Source organism: Oryza glaberrima, chromosome 8 (assembly GCF_000147395.1).
Source record: "Oryza glaberrima chromosome 8, OglaRS2, whole genome shotgun sequence".
Taxonomy (NCBI): Eukaryota; Viridiplantae; Streptophyta; class Magnoliopsida; order Poales; family Poaceae; genus Oryza; species Oryza glaberrima.
In genome coordinates this window covers 24,830,630-24,847,277 of record NC_068333.1, presented here as the reverse complement: position 1 = coordinate 24,847,277, position 16,648 = coordinate 24,830,630, and the positions used below count along the sequence as shown (strand labels likewise).

General features: G+C 40.0%; 3 protein-coding genes across 3 annotated transcripts; 1 reads left to right on the top strand and 2 right to left on the bottom strand.

Annotated features, from left to right (window-relative positions):
- Positions 1-52: 52 nt before the first annotated feature.
- On the bottom strand, positions 53-2,422 carry LOC127781693 (60S ribosomal protein L10a-like). Its single transcript, XM_052308702.1, has 6 exons — positions 2,343-2,422; positions 2,168-2,199; positions 1,452-1,671; positions 976-1,141; positions 431-636; positions 53-298 (listed from the first exon to the last, which is right to left on the bottom strand). Exons 2-6 carry the CDS (start codon positions 2,170-2,172, stop codon positions 245-247), a joined length of 651 nt encoding a protein of 216 aa, XP_052164662.1. The 5' UTR covers positions 2,173-2,199; positions 2,343-2,422; the 3' UTR covers positions 53-244.
- A 2,631-nt stretch (positions 2,423-5,053) lies between these two features.
- LOC127781700 (probable uridine nucleosidase 1) lies at positions 5,054-9,012 on the top strand. The gene is made up of 9 exons (XM_052308711.1): positions 5,054-5,383; positions 6,593-6,708; positions 6,794-6,853; positions 7,377-7,559; positions 7,647-7,751; positions 7,846-7,942; positions 8,029-8,136; positions 8,226-8,361; positions 8,499-9,012. Exons 1-9 carry the CDS (start codon positions 5,323-5,325, stop codon positions 8,605-8,607), a joined length of 975 nt encoding a protein of 324 aa, XP_052164671.1. The 5' UTR covers positions 5,054-5,322; the 3' UTR covers positions 8,608-9,012.
- A 234-nt stretch (positions 9,013-9,246) lies between these two features.
- LOC127781699 (fatty acyl-CoA reductase 1-like) lies at positions 9,247-15,554 on the bottom strand. The gene is made up of 7 exons (XM_052308710.1): positions 15,220-15,554; positions 14,968-15,071; positions 11,532-11,731; positions 11,316-11,416; positions 10,498-11,201; positions 9,785-9,948; positions 9,247-9,678 (listed from the first exon to the last, which is right to left on the bottom strand). Exons 1-7 carry the CDS (start codon positions 15,314-15,316, stop codon positions 9,519-9,521), a joined length of 1,530 nt encoding a protein of 509 aa, XP_052164670.1. The 5' UTR covers positions 15,317-15,554; the 3' UTR covers positions 9,247-9,518.
- Positions 15,555-16,648: the final 1,094 nt, after the last annotated feature.

The window sequence follows — 16,648 nt, the reverse complement described above, 5'->3', positions numbered from 1 at the left end:
AAACCAGAACGAACGGTAGTTGGCACACCAATTCTCCCCATGAACGAAACTATTCATAAATAACACAAGCCTCATTTGCATAAATCCGAAGTGCACTGAATAAACTACTACAAAATATGATAACATATCTCGATGTTCTCTTGGGTAAGCACAAAACTGATATCAGTGCAAGCAGATCTAATGTAAGGACAAGCTCAGTTCAACCGCCCAGCATCTTATCAGCTTCAATGTGGAGCAAACCAGCTTAGAACACCCTGTACGGTTTCCCCATTGTGCTTTTGATGTACAGGCACCTCACCTGCAAAGCACAAACCATAACAAGTTAGACTGAATTGTGTTTGCTTGTTGGGCTTACACTATATAAATTTCATTACATGTAAACATCAGAAATGTAAACTACTGATGCCATGAAGTTGAGAACAGAACTAACATTCTGCCAGTTCTTCTTCAAAAGGGACACGAGGAAGTTGACGCTCATTTGGATGTTTTGCTGGATCTGCTTCTCCTCCATCGACAAGTTACCCACAGCAACACCCATGCACAGAACCTTCTTCAGCTGGAACTTGACTGTAGCTTTCGTCTCATTGACCTTCGATTCAAGAGACTCCTGGTGAGTAACCAATGTAGGGAACTTGCCTGGAGAGCCAACGACATGACCCAGTTAGCAGAGCGGTGCTAGTAGACCATACATGGCAAAAGTGTGCATAATCAAGAGCACACAACACTAACAGTACTTTAAACAAGATACCAGCTTAATGTATGTACTATGGTGTGTTCAGAAAGCCAAACAGCAGCCGAAAAATTTACTTAACATATAAAGATAGTGGTCCTTGCAACACATGCACAATAATTTGATCAATTCCATTGCCGGGAGCCCAAAAAATTGAAATGTGCATACAAGTACATGAAAAAACAGGTATTCAAAACAAAGATCATGAAAAGAAGAGCAAGCATGTCAGAAAATGGAAGACTTGCCTGCCTTGTTTAGACCAGGACCAAGGAGACGGGGGATCTGCTTGATGATGGCCTCTGATGCTAAGAAAGCATGGTACTTCTTGGCAAGCTTCTTCACAAGCTTCTTGTTCTTGTTCATCTTCTTAAGGGCCTCAACATCCATGTAGTCGAGCCCAATCTTCTCAGCCTGTTTAAATGCAATGGTGCAGCATGTTAGTAGGAAGAAAATTAGGGAGAAACAGTACCATTAGACAGAATAAAGACAGATATTACAGAGAGAAAAATCCAAATTGCATACAACCAAACACATTAGATGCTAACGAAATTGAGTATAACATATGTTGACATGTAAAGAAATAAGCACCAGGGAAACAAACAACCACATTTTAAGAAATGGTAATTCAGTAACACTACATGTGTTCAAATTGAGAAAATACTACAAGAATGTAACCTGTAAAGTCTGAATTAAACAAAATGGCTACAACATCATATCTTACCTCCTCGACATGCTGGGCATCACCAAGCATGCAGACCTTCATCTTGGGGCGGGGGATATGGGGCAGCTTAACGGAGCCGCTGAAACGCTTGTCCTTTTGTGGGTCATAGTTCTTGAGACCAATTTGAAGCTCAACGGTCTCAGTGAACTTCCTGTTCTTTTCCTTGCAATCAGCAACAACCTGGGAGATGGCTTCCTTGAGAGCCTCGGTTTGTAACTTACTGCAATTGATCGCACAAGCTCACATTCAGAATTTGTTATGGAAAAGAAAGAACATTTCTGATACTCATCAATCAGTGCACCATACTCTGGTATAATCTAGAAATCAGCCATCTCTACTGTTTACTAGGCAAATAAAACATTCTTTATGATGCAACCCAGTGCTTAGTTACATAAGCAATGCTACAAAAAAGATATATCAAGTAGTCACCTTTGTTGATAACTATATACAACTACTGGATCCCTCTTTGGCTCTTGATGTCACTCTGAAGGTCTATGTATGAAATTCGGCATAAACTAAAGACCTTTTCCTCCAAATTATAAAACTACTGGATCCCTCTAAGGTCTATCTTAGATTTATTTTTTTTGAAAAATAAAAGCATTCAACTGTCTAACAAGAAACGATCTATGACACCAGTATCCCCCAAAGCAATGCTACTACCAGACTAAATCAACGAAAACAACTAATCAGTAAGCAAGTTGGGAGGAGTAGAGTACCTCATGTTTGCGGCCGATAACTCAACAACACTCTGCAGTAGAATAAAATCAGAAAAAAAAAACTAGTGAGAAGAAGCGAGGTACAGCGCGTAAAGACAATACAATCAAACAATCGGAAGAGGTGAGGTTGCGGATCGAGGAGGGAGGCGGCCGGAGACGGAGAGAGAGACCTCACCTAGGGTTTGGGCAGGGGCGGCGCCGGCGGAGGAGAGGCGAAGAGGGGACGAGGCAGAAATGGCGTCTCTGCTTTTATCGCCTAGAGCTTTCGGATTAGACGCCACGTGGCGATGTCCTGAGCCGTTGGATCTCGCTACTGGGCCTTTTGGGCCGGAAAGCTATCTAGGCACATGCTTAACTGTGGCCCATGTTTAGTATGGGCTTCAACTTGAGTTAATTCGGCCTTTGGCTGCCGTACCTCTGAATTCTAACCAGGACTACTGTTTCGTCTGCTCTCTTCAGCATTTTTTTTTTGAAGAAATCAGAAATGTAACTGCAAAAAATGAGAAATGCAAGTTTAATTTGTTTTTTTGAGTTGAAGGTGCAGGATAGACGTGGGTAGCTTTAGTTTACATCGCTTTGTAGTTTGGACTTTGTCTTAGATAGAAAGTGGAATGGAAGATCACTGTCATATGAGTTGCTGTCTGGATTAATTATGAGTAGCAAGCTTAGTTAGATCCAATCCACTTACTAATCGCTATATGTACATATCACATGCATTATTAGAAGAATATTTAGAATAGTAATATGCCTGACAGACACCTTGGATCCATCATTGATGATTTGCAATATAGTACATATACTAGTTCCCTTGGAAACACAGACAGAGGCATGTGTTAAGCATGATCGCTGCTTCCGTCCAATTATATATCATCGTAATATTCCTATAATCCTATGTCTATGTGGTGGCGATGCCCATCGATTGAAGCGATCACATGATCGATGATCATTCTGATCACTTAATTCCTGATCTCAAACTACTAATGACAAGACAATATAGTGTAAAAAATTAGGAAGAAAATTAATTAAACTGCATGAATGCATGCATGGATGGTCCTATATATAATACGGCTGTTGCAGGATGAGGATGAGGATGAGAACGGTGACGGAGAAGATCATCGGTAATTCGGTAGGTAGCTAGGTTGACAAGTATTCTCTCCGTCCCTTAAAAAAAATAACATTGTATTAGGATGGGACACATTCTAATTTTATATTCTACGTCTAGATTTGTTGTATTACGATGTATTATATTTTAGTATTAGATTATTTTTTTTTAACGGAGCGAGTATACACTAGTACATCTATCTATCCAGCACGCACGAGCAAAACTGAAACCGAGACGTACGTAGAACAAAGCAGATCATGCATTTTCAGCATGCATTATAATATTATTTCGTTATCTCAAACTGAACTCAACAGCAGAATTTTAATTGCGCCACATGCATGCATCTCCATAGTTCGTCCATTTTCTTTAGATATTGGAAAGATTTTCGGTCTTTGGCTACAAACAAGTTGCAACCACTTATTACATAATTCTTTTTTTTGCGGGGAAAAGGGAATAGATTACTCAGGAATTAAATCATCTCTTACAAGATTTGAAATCAAAAGACATGTAGCTATTTCCCCACCAAACACTAGACAAGCCATCGCTACGGCCACTTATTATACGTAATTCAGCGAATGGAGAGTATAAAAAAACATCGAAGCACTAGACAAGAACTAATAATACCAACACAAAATAGATAAATATTTATTGAATTCTATTTATAAATCTTCATATGAAGTTGGCAAGTATCTGCACGACACGTAGCATATATTAGTTCCTTGTCGTCCATAGCAGAAGACACAGAGCAATTTAATTTGATCGATCGATCGCTAGTAGGATATATACTATTATTCTCAACGTGTATATAGAAGCCGTAAATATATACTCCCTCCGTTTCAAAATATTTGACATCATTAACTTTTTAGTACATATTTAACCATTCGTCTTATTCAAAAAATTTAAGTAATTATTTATTCTTTATATATCATTTAATTCATTGTTAAATATACTTTCATGTACACAAATAGTTTTACATATTTCATATTTTTTTAATAAGACGAACGGTTAAATATGTGCTAAAAAGTTAACGGTGTCAAATATTCTGAAACGGAGGGAGTATATTAGGTGGATCGATGGATGTTCTAATTTAATTACTCGATCGCTAGCTAGGATTATTGTGAGCATCGATCAACTGTTAATTACATCCATGAATCAATCAATTAAATAACGCTATGCACGTACGATCCTGTGTCGTCGTTGCCGCGTCGAGCATCAGGTAATAGCAATACTACTGCTGCCTGTCGGGCGCTAAAATAGAAATGAAAGAGAGAGGCCATGCATGCATGCAAATGCAATGGATGAACACCCACCGAATCTTCAATTCTCAACAAATACTGCACTGCATGCACCATGTTTTCCTTCTGAATTATAGGTATCGGTCAAATTTGAATAGTCACTACTCGATCTGAACTTGCGAAGATGCTTATAGGGATAGAGTTTACGTACATGCTTTTATAGGGGTGAGTGTGCGTGTGTTGTGAGTGGCTGCGTTGTAATGTATATTTTTTTTTAAAAAAAAAACAGCCCCATCCGAAGGGCAAAACAAAAACAACAAGCGGCAGAGATCCAAACACGTGGGCGCCGACTCCGCATCCGCCTCATCCACGTGTCGTGCCACTATCCCTTCATCCGACGGCTCTCCTTCCTCCGGCACGATATCGGACGGCTGTCCCGCCACCAAGCTCAAAGACGATGACACCCTTTCCCCCACCCTAAATTAACCAAATCAAACCAAACCAAACCATGTTTGTCATCGCTAATCAATCCACGTGCATCGTGTTCGACCGACGTCATCTTGCCTCTCCTCCTCCTCGTCGCCATCGTCATCGCCATCGTCGCGGTCTATATATGGAGGCGAGGCGAGGCGAGGAGATCGGTGTCGTTTGTTGCTGCCAGAAAGAAAGCCCAAGTCTGAGTTGGAACTTACTTGGAAGGGAGAGTAGTAGAGGTTGCGTCCTACTGCTACTTCTTCCTCCTCGATCTTCCTCTACTTGAGGAGGAGAGAGAGAGAGAGAGAGAGAGAGAGAGAGAGTTAGTTTTGGGTGGATTTGTGATGGGGTCGAACGAGCAGATCCACCGGGACAAGCTCATCATCGACACGGATCCCGGCATCGGTGAGTCCCTTCCTCTTCCTCTTCCTCATCTCATTGCGCTCATACTAGTTTCTTCCTGATTTGATTTCAATTCTTGTGTGGAAACATCTCCTCTCCCAACGACAACAATGGAGTCATGGGGATAGAAACGAGAGGCCATAGATAGATAGATAGATGGATAAGATGAGGAGAGCGAGAAAATTTCAATCTCTTTTTGGTATCTTCCCCTCCTGATCCCCTCCTCCTCACCTCACCTACTCCTCCAAGAAAGGAGAAGAGAGGAAGGACAACCAACTGAAACTCTCTCTCCTCACACCACTCATGTGATGTGGTGGGGTTCCTCCTTCTCAATCCGCCGTTTGGACGGATCCCCACTATCCGGCCTTGTCCATGAAAACGATGGATGGATCCTGCATGCACAAGCACCAAAAAGTTGCAATCCTTTAGGGAAAAGTCGCAATCTTTTTTTCTTTTTTTTTTTTTTGGCTTAAGCGACTGGTTTGTGGTTTTGTGCTTAGCGATGCGCTAGAAACTGGTAAATTGAAGAGCTGCTGCTGATAGTTCATGACTATTGTCGTAATTATATCTTATTAGCATCTTCAGTCTAATGGTAAAGCACCTAGTTAGTGCCAGGACTGTGTGCTAATGCGGCCGACAAGTGTCAACACTACGCCATGATTCCTCTCAAGTCTCACCTAGGTGTCGTTCGTGGGGGCCACCTCTTCATACTTTAACTACAGTGAAGAACCGTTTTGTTTCCTGATTTTTGCCTAGTTGATGGTTAAAAAAGAGCAGCTTTACGAGTGTGTGTGTGTCACACTTTCAACATTTTAGTGTAAATTGAGAAGTTACAGATTCCCCTTTCACATACATTCACCTTTTCCTGATCGTGCAATAGAAATGCATGACATCTGATGCTTGTGCTAGCCAATTCCAATTGACCTTCTTATGTTCAAATTCTAAATGTTCTATTTAAATTGGACGCAAAACAATTCAAGGTTAAAAGAGAGATAGTTTCACTCCTGTTGCAAAACTACATCCACTTCTTGAGAGAGAGAGAGACCGATACGGCACAAATACTAGACAGATAATTTGAAGAAGATTTTGTTGTGAATCTATTGCCTCAAACTATGTGCTTTCTGATTTCTATGTCTTCAGAAAATACATCTGAATTTCAACCTTCTAGGAAACTACTTCTTGCTAATTCTTTTCCTTACAAACTGGTTCCAGATGATAGCATGACAATCCTTATGGCGTTCAGAGCTCCAACTGTGGAGATCATAGGGCTCACAACCATATTTGGCAACACCACCACAAAGAATGCGACTCAGAATGCGCTCTTGCTGGTGAGATTTGAGATGGTTGAATATCCTTTGTTATGTTTCTTGCTCTTGGCCTCTTGTTAACAGCGGCATGTATTGAAAATGACAGTGTGAGAGAGCAGGACATCCTGAGGTTCCAGTAGCAGAGGGCAGCGCAGAGCCTCTCAAGGTACGCTGGTTCACGATATGCTTATACAGTTATATGTAACAATGTAAGACTTAGCATGTACGACGAGCAACATGAATCTTGATACATGTTCTCCCGCACAAACCGATCTTCATGGCCGCTTTCAAATTTGATGGCTTTTCCTTCGTTTATGCTTGCTTACATTGTCAAATATCAATTTTAAATGGCTCTTGAGTGCTGACTTGATTAGCGTCAATCATAAATGTGTAGCTAATGTGACATCTTAAAAATAAGACGAAACAGTCTTCCTAGTTTATTGGATGTACAGGGCACAACCTTCTTTTTTTTTTGCCCGTGGGAGTTAAGGCTTAATATAATATTCATTTTTCTATTTATAATATAGATTGAACAGTTTACTTTTATTTGCATAAGCGTCAACATTTTATATGCCACCGATTCAATTAAGACTGCAGACTTCCGATCATACTACATTTCCTATTCAATTCCAGTCAACGCCCCATGCTTATCTGGATGAGCTTGTTAATGATGTGCTCTTGTACTTTAGGGAGGAGAGCCACGTGTTGCTGACTTTGTTCATGGGTCTGATGGCCTGGGGAATTTGTTTCTTCCTGCACCCACTAGTAAGAAGGTTGATGAAAATGCTGCTGAGTTCATGGTTAATAAGGTCTCTCAATTTCCTGGAGAAGTTTCTATACTCGCATTGGGACCCCTGACAAACGTGGCGCTGGTATGCTTCCATTTACAGGATAAACCTGTTTAGCATGTTGCTTTATATGCCGTGACAGAGGATAAATCTGTCTGTGTTCTTTCTTAGGCCATCAAAAGGGACCCTTCCTTTGCAAGTAAGGTGAAGAAAATAGTTGTACTGGGTGGTGCTTTCTTTGCGGCTGGAAATGTCAGCCCGGCTGCTGAAGCAAATGTAATGTCATTATTGCATATTAGACTAGTGCTTGTACATGGACAGAAAAAATACATTGACACAAGTATTAAGTTTTTGCTGCATAACTCTGCAGATATATGGAGATCCAGAAGCAGCTGACATAGTTTTTACCTCAGGAGCAGATGTTGACGTGGTTGGCATTAACATAACAACTCAAGTCTGTTTTACAGGTTTGTTCCTTAATAGTGTCATTTGCATGGTTCGAGTCCAGCTGTGGGGTCAATTATATTCATCAAGTAAAATCTGTTTCTTTCAGATGAGGATCTCCTGGAGCTAAGAAACTCAAAAGGGAAGCATGCACAGTTCTTATGTGACATGTGCCAGTTCTATAGAGACTGGCATGCCGAATCCGATGGCTTTCATGGTATATCAAAATCCTCTCGTTTTGGTATTATTCTGCTAGTTACCATTCAAACTGAAATATACTTTAGCTGATTATTTCTATGTGTTCAGGAATTTTCCTCCATGATCCTGTGAGCTTCACTGCCCTAGTTCACCCTGAGTACTTCACGTTCAAGAAGGGTGTTGTGAGAGTAGAAACCCAGGGCATTTGCACTGGTCACACTTTAATGGACCAAGGATTGAAAAAGTATGATATTGTACTTATTTCTAAGTTAATCACAACATATTTACCTTTCTAGCGTCATGACCTTTTGACAAGCACATCTATCACTGATATATGGCTACTGTAATTGTTACTGATTGCTTGTTCCAACTATGACGCAGGTGGAATTCAGAGAATCCATGGTCTGGCTACAAGCCAATCTCAGTTGCATGGACAGTTGATGTGCCAAATGTTCTCGCATTCGTGAAGGAACTCCTCATGGCTCCATGAGCGATTTTACGCCTATTTCTTGTGCTTTCGGATACACAAGCAAATTTGACAAATACAGAGTTGTAATTAGATCCTGGAAACCGGAAGCTTTCTATTCCCCTATGAATAAGAAGATATGGTTGTTTTGATTTCTTGAGTTCAAGTCTGGTGGCTCAAAACAACCTGGTTCCACCTAAGAACAGAATAAGGACTGGTTTGTTCTGGGCTAGTAGGCATCAGACCTGAGGACCAAAACAATCTGTTATCTTATTATATGTAATAGGAGGATTAGAAGTTTGCTTCCTAGCTACAAGCAAAATATATGTAGTAAATTGAAATTCTGCATACGAAAGACAGCATTGTTACAAACTGTTTCAGACATTTGTGCCACAGATATACATTTCAAATTCGGAAATCAGTTTGCCACTCGCCGTGTTACTGTGTGCTAATTGTGTCACAACTCTCTCGGTTGTTGGTTGCGTTTGCTCAGTAATTGCTTGAAGCTAAAAAGTATAGCAGCACCACGCTTGAGTAGAGTAACTTTTTGACTTGATTTCCCTACATGGTGAGAGAGATAGCATACTGGTAAAAATAATTTTCATCGTCAGATTGCAGATGAAACCCAGAGCACAAGCAAGGACAAGTAAAGCTGGTAGTACATGACACAAGCACGAGCACACAGTGTATTATTATTGATTAAGATATGGTGATTCTTATCCGATACAAGCATTACTTAGTCTAGTAGTTGACATATATTAAAGATTAATTCTTTGAGCAAGCATGCATATTCCCATACAAGCTAGTATCAGCATACTTAGGTAGATTGCTGGCATTTGTAACAGGGAGGAGCAGAGCCAGAGTACAATACTTAAAAGTCTTCTTCATCCAGCTGTTATACATGATGATATAATCCATCATCATCCATGTGTGTTTTACTTGAGGATGTACTTGAGCACACCGGGTATATGGATCCTGTAGAAGTAGTCCTCCCAATCGATGGTCTTTGGGTCGAAGTTGAACATTTCATCGTCTTGAGGGTTCCTGCTCTTCCCCATCCTCTGCCTCAGCCTCTCCAAGTTTATGTCGTCGAAGCTTCATATATAATCCAAGCATGCAGTAATGATTATTTGTTAGTAGTAATGTACAGGTATTTGTATATACGTGTATAAAAGTAGAGAAATACGTAGGTAGTACGTACCATCCTTTGAAGAAGGCGAAGGGGCCGTAGACGTCGACGAGGTGCATGACGTAGCGGTACTGGCGGGCGAGGTTAGAGTAGAGGCGGGAGAAGAGGCCACAAAGGAGGAGGTTCACCAGGTGGAGGATCTCCAATGGCAGCCTGTACTTCACCAGCATGTACACCTGCAAAAATCAATACCAACTTGTAATTCTTTTCTATCTTTTGGATCTGTTTGATCGTGTGCATCGTAATTATACAGACATTAAAATGTTTATCGTAATTGTATCATCTTGACAACACACTTCAATGAAAAGCTTCTACTCCGTCAGTTTCATATCCTTTGATTTTTTTTGTTCAAAATTTTTTTAACTTTAACTAAATTTACAGAGAAACATGTAGTAGTATTCCTCACACAAAACAAATATATTATGATAATATAATCAATGTTTAGATTTAATCGAACTAATTTGGTATCGTAGATATTACTATTTTCCGATAAACTTAATCAAACTAACAAAAATTAACTAAGAAAAAGGCCAAAGCGACTTATAATCTATAGAAGAGAAATACCATTAAAAAATAACCTTGTAATTCTTTTTTATCTTTTGGATCGATCTGTGTGTTTGGTAATGTGCATTTTAATTATATATTATCTTGTCGTAATAGACTGAATTCAGTAACAAACTTTCATTATTAAAAAATAATAAAAAAAGAAGAGTAAATTAATTAACCTGGAAGCTGGCGATGGTCTTGAAGAAGTGCATCTCCTTGGTGGGGATGACCTCGCCGCGCTTCCCAACCCTCGGCTTCTCCGTGAAGTGCCGCCGCCCGGCCTCGTACAGCACCGAGTACGCCGCCGGGTTCCGCAGCGACGAGCTCACGTGGTACACCGCCGGCCGCTCCTGCCCGGCCTCGCCGGAGTGCGCCACCGCCGCCGCCATCATCGCGTTCACCACCATGTCCCCCGGGATGACGTCCATCACCAGGTCCAGGTCGCCCAGGAAGCACGACAGGTTCTGCTTCGCGTACCCGATGATGAGCGTGTCGATCGTCCGCGTCCCCTGCATCCACCCCGGCACCGGGTCCCGCTGGATGCTCGTGATGATGCTCGGCCGCACCACCACCACGCCGCCGGCGCCGGTGATCGCCGGCGCCGGCGACGAGCTTTGCAGCAGCATCCTGGACAGCACCATCTCGCCCATGGCCTTGGTGAAGACGTAGGTGTTGGACCACCCGAAGTGGCGCGCCCTGGCGAGCCCCAGCTCCTTCATCGCCTTCCTCCGCGCCTTGTCGTCGTCGTCTTCAACCTCCCGACGCACGTCGGCCACCAGCCGAAGCTCCGCGTCCACGTCCAGGTGCATCCCCTCTCGCAGCGCCCACCCCTCCTCGAACGCCCTCTCCTGGATTAGCCCCTCCTGCTCGCCGCCCGCGTAAGCTGCATGCAATTAACTTCAATTTAATTACTAACTGCATCTATATATATATATCGATCGAGCTTAATTAATCAGCTGATCGATCAGTGGTGCAGTGATCGAGTGACTTGACTGACCAGTGGAGACATGGAGGAAGACCTTGAGGCCCCTGCATTTCTTGGCCAATTGGCACAGATGCTTCACTCCCAGCACATTCACATCCAGCGACACATCATACCTGCATGATCATTTCATCATTTGCAAGGCAATTCCATTCCATTCCATTTCATCAATTAATATATAACTGAATTGAATGGATTTGTACTATATTTGAATCGATAGTACCGACCGACCTGCCGTAGAAGTTGGTGGTGGCAGCGCCATTGACGATGACGTCGAGGTTGTCGGCGAGGTGTTGAAGCAACGGGGGATCGAGGCCCAGGTCGTCGTAGATGATGTCGCCGGCGAGGGCGACCACCTTCTCCTCGATGAATCGCGAGAATCCCTTGCCGTGCTTCTCCTTCACCACGCTGAACAGCTCCGTCTCCGTCACCTGCACAGCACGCGTATGTTTTCCTTTTTCACATTAATTAATTTATTAATCGCATCATTTTAATTAATTTCCTAGTGCGTCTATAAGTTAATCTGCGGCATGTAGTTTCGCAGCTACTAGCTGTAACCAGTAGTACAAGTGTGCAGTTATGGTAGTACTAATTAATTATTCTTTCTAGGACGTAAGTATAGTATCGTACAGCTAATACACAGTGCATCTGTGCATGCCTCCTGTTAAACATGTTGTCAGTGTCAACATGCGTGCAGGCCTCATGCCTGTACTCATGGCAACAAACACACGATATTTTTCATTTCTTTTTACTATAATGTACCGGGCCTTGTCAGTAAATGTTACTGGCAGTAGTGGAGTACTAATTTCCGGCGACAGATATCGCACTCATCTTTTCGCTTATAGTTATATTTATTAGTTAAAATTTAAATTTTAAATTTTTAAGTTTATTTTGTATTTTTTTATTAAAGTTTATTTTTCAGCTTTTACTTTTATACCAATAAGAACATATATAAAAAAATATTATTCATAAATTATTTTTTTTATAAATATGCTATTTGGCTTTTTCCCGAATAAGCAAGCCGTATTTTTTTTAAGATAATGAGCAGCTTCGGGCCTGTGCATTACAAGGTGAATGCACACCGCAAGTGGGGCCTTATATGTCTGCATATGCAGAGTACAGCTAGCTCTGCATTGAGTATTTGAGTAAAGTGTTGCTGTGTAATGGATGGATAGCTGGATATATTGGACCATACACATGAAAAATACAGCATACTAGTAATGTGCATTATTATGCACGGGGCAGGTTGCAGCAGGATAGTACGCACATGCTGCAGTGAAATTATTTAAGCAAGGAATGAATTCGACTGCAGGCAACAACCAATAACCAACCATGCATGGATATATATCGATCAGAACAGCATATGCATATGCATGTACTATGTGCAGGTATAGGTAGATTACATATCACAGTCTTGGGCGTGGATTAATTTTTTTGTTCACGAAAAGAAAATTTTTAGATGTCACATTGGGCATTTGACCGGATATCGGAAGAGGTTTTCTGACATAAATAAAAAAACTAATTTTATATCTCACCTGGAAACCGTGAGACAAATTTATTAAACGTAATTAATCTATCATTAGTACATATAGGTTACTGCAGCAATTATAGTTAATCATAGACTAATTAGGTTCAAAAGATTCGTCTCACGATTTCATGTAAACTGTGTAAATAATTTTTTTATCTATATTTAATACTCTACGTATGTATGTGTCCAATGATTCGACGTGGTTTTTGAAAAAAAAATTAAGGACTAAACAATAGATCGAGAGGAAAAAAAATCGTGGGATCGAAGAGATGAGGCAACAGCTGCAACAGCAAACCTGCCGCATGGGCCATCACCTCATTATTACTACTGCATACCTTACTGCTTGACACTGTTAATTGGTGTGAATTCATTTTTGACTATCATTTTTTTAAAGAATTACAATATTGTCTTTATGAACATAACTAGTATAGTTATATTTAGCATACAAAGTAAGTAGTACTTAATAATGAACCTGTTTAGATTGATGTTATTTTAAACCGTATCATTGTTTGATAAAATTGATAAATATATGGTATTTAGTTTATTACCTAGAGAATTCCGGCAACACCACATTTAGTCTATCCTATTAAAAAGGCAATATATGCTGTCAACTTACTCAAAATTTTTTAGCATAGCAAAAATTTGAAAATGTTCATTTTAGCAGTAATCTGACCATACTCAATAAATTAATTTTAAAAGATTTTTATTCGTTTGGACGCCCACGCCTCATCATATGCTAGCTTCCAACTAATAATGCCTACATTCTGCTCCATCTGAACCATCGATCCCTTCTACGGATGGCTCAGATCAGACAAACTTAGACCAACCTAAGATTCGTACTAGTCAGAAGTTAATTTTTTTAAGACTTCACCGTATGTCACTGGGATATGATGCTCTGCTTGGTAGCTCTACACTGATACACACGTCGAACTGTTTTTCATTGCGGTAAATTATCAACATTCCCATCCTTGCACTCTGTCACAACTATACCCGACACTGTTATTTTTCGAGGAATAAAATAACAGGATAACTATAATGATTTTTAAAATTCAATTATATTTATTTATGTTTTCCAAGCTTTTAAATTGTATTTTCTAAATTATATTTATTTCAAGGAATGAAATGACTTAGTAAATATACGCTTCCCTAACTTCTAAATGGTAGTGTAAACTTTGTTATAAATGAATTTAAATTTGATTTGCAATTTTATAATATTTAATTAATTTATTTTTACCATCGAATGATATTATCACGAATCATCAACCTATTCAGCGTAAAAGGACATGGCTGTCACCTCTCACATAGTCACATATCGAATCAATCAGCAGGCATGAGAAAGCTACACGGTTTCCATGCATCTATATATTGCTAATAACGAGCTGAATTTCAGCTATATATGTACTAGTACTAATACATGTTTATTTATGTTCAAAAGATTAGTCATATCAACACAACTATAGTATGAATTATATATACCGTTGTAGTAACTTGTAAGTTCAGCGGGCTACTTGATCAGAGCGAGTGCGTGATGACTTTCTATTTTTCTAACGTTTTAACAGTAAAATTAGTAGATTTGCAACGCAGTAGGTGAGCTTATTACCTACTGCTTGTAAGTGATAGTGATTGGATGTGTCGAGGAGTACAAGATAAGAAGACCATGCAGACAAGTTGGTTTCTTGGCAGACCGGCGAAAAATACAGTAACAGGCCAACCAACACATATTATTTTGACTTACAGAAACTGATGGAGCAAGAAAAAAATTGACAGCACCAACTAGCCAATCAACTGCAGCCATGTACGTATTTTAATACTAGGTGATATACGTCTCCTTTTAAATTCTACCTCCATTTATTTTCAACAGATGACACAGTTGACCATTTTTAAGTTTATTTGACTATTGGTCCATTCTACAATTAATATTTATACAAATAGATATTATGTATACTTAAAATACTTTTGATGACAGATACAGTGGTACTCTTTTCACTTTAATTGACTAAATAAATGAATAGTATTGTTAGTCGAAGTTTGAGGAAAAAGTCAGCCGTATCATATATTAAAAAACGAAGATAATATAAAATTGATTAAGTACGTATAAAAAAATAGGAAGAGATGCATGGATGGATGAGATGAATCAACCTCAGATTGGACGCGTTGGTTTGCAGATGCTTGGTCGATGGCGCGAACGAGCAGGTAGATCTTCTTGACATCAGGCTGCACCCTCAGTATCTTCTCCACAAGAACTGCACTCATATGCAGCAGCAGCAGCAGCAATGAGCTCCATCAGCAATGAGCATTCATATCCAGTCCTTGCAAGAACAAGAACAAGAACAAGAACAAGATCTAGCTAGCTAGCTAGCTACTATATATATGCACACACAATTAACGTACTCTTGCCAAGAAAGCCAGTTGCTCCAGTGATGAGGATGCTCTTGCCCTTGAAGTACTCTATGATCCTTTCTGCATCCAACCTATCAGAAGCCATCATTTTAACTAATCACTGCAGATAGCTAGATCAGCTAGCCTCTCCTTCCTCCACTCCTTCTGTGTTTAGCTAGCTATATGGAGTATATAGCTTAATTAGGGATAGAGAGATGGCCTGTGATATATGTGTGTGCTGCTTGCTAGCTAGCTGCTGGCTTATGAATGAGAAGGAGCAGCAGCAAAGCTAAGCTAAGCTAAGCAAGCACCTGTGACTGTGAGTGAGGCACGCAAGAGGGAGGCTCATGTGCAGATATATATAGGCAATTAGATAGGCAAATCGATCTCTTGTTGCTTCCAATATAAGCTGGACCAATTCGGTCAAAAAATAAGTAATAAAAAAGGAGCAGGATTATCGATCACTAGTGCTTGATCAGACGATCACCTAACATCCTGCTAGGCGTGTCAGAGTATTACTGGATCATCTGTGCATGTGTGCCCGGAATTACTGAAGAGTTAATGCAGCAGGAGGGAGATAGCGCTGTCCATATGCACAGCTGCAGCCGAAGGGAGAGTTAAATGGTTCATCAGTACACACTCCTGAAATACGACTCTTTTTTTTCATTAAAAAGAAAAAAGCCTCAATAAAATGGTTGGTCTTTCACATGCGGAGTAGCTTCTATGGATCGGTTTTTAACCCGTTCTTTAAGACCCCTGCCCCATAGAACAAGAACCTACCCATAGATCGATTCTTAACATATATTTTTACGGGAGTCAACAAGTAACTTTTTTTTTTTAACTTAGGTCTGAAATTTGCTCCCGCGGGGAGTGCATCGAAGATCTAGGGATGATATTTAAGCATTTTAACCGCTAGACTACAAGTACTTTCGCTCCACTGCTAAATTACATCACATAGATAAATAATATCAATTTTTAATTTGAGAAAAAAATGGTTACTTAATTACTTCATTATCCATCATATATACCAAAATTCACCGGTATGAGTTTGATAAATACTACCGTTGTCCTAAAATGAAACTTTTCTAGTTAGGCTGTGTTTAGTTCACACTAAAATTGAAAGTTTGGTTAAAATTAGAATAATGTGACGGAAAAGTTGGAAATTTGTGTGTGTACGAAAATTTTGATGTGATGGAAAAGTTGAAAGTTTGAAGAATTATTTTGAAACTAAATACGGCGTTATAAACTTGGATAAGTTCCTGTCTATATTTATAAATAAAAATGAGTATCTCTAGATTTATAGCTAGAAACGACTTTAACTTTGGACGGAGGTATCTTTGGGTGTGTTTAGTTCACGTTAAAATTGGAAGTTTGATTGAAATTGGAACGATGTGACGGAAAAGTTGGAAGTTTATGTTTGTAGGAAAGTTTTGATGTGATG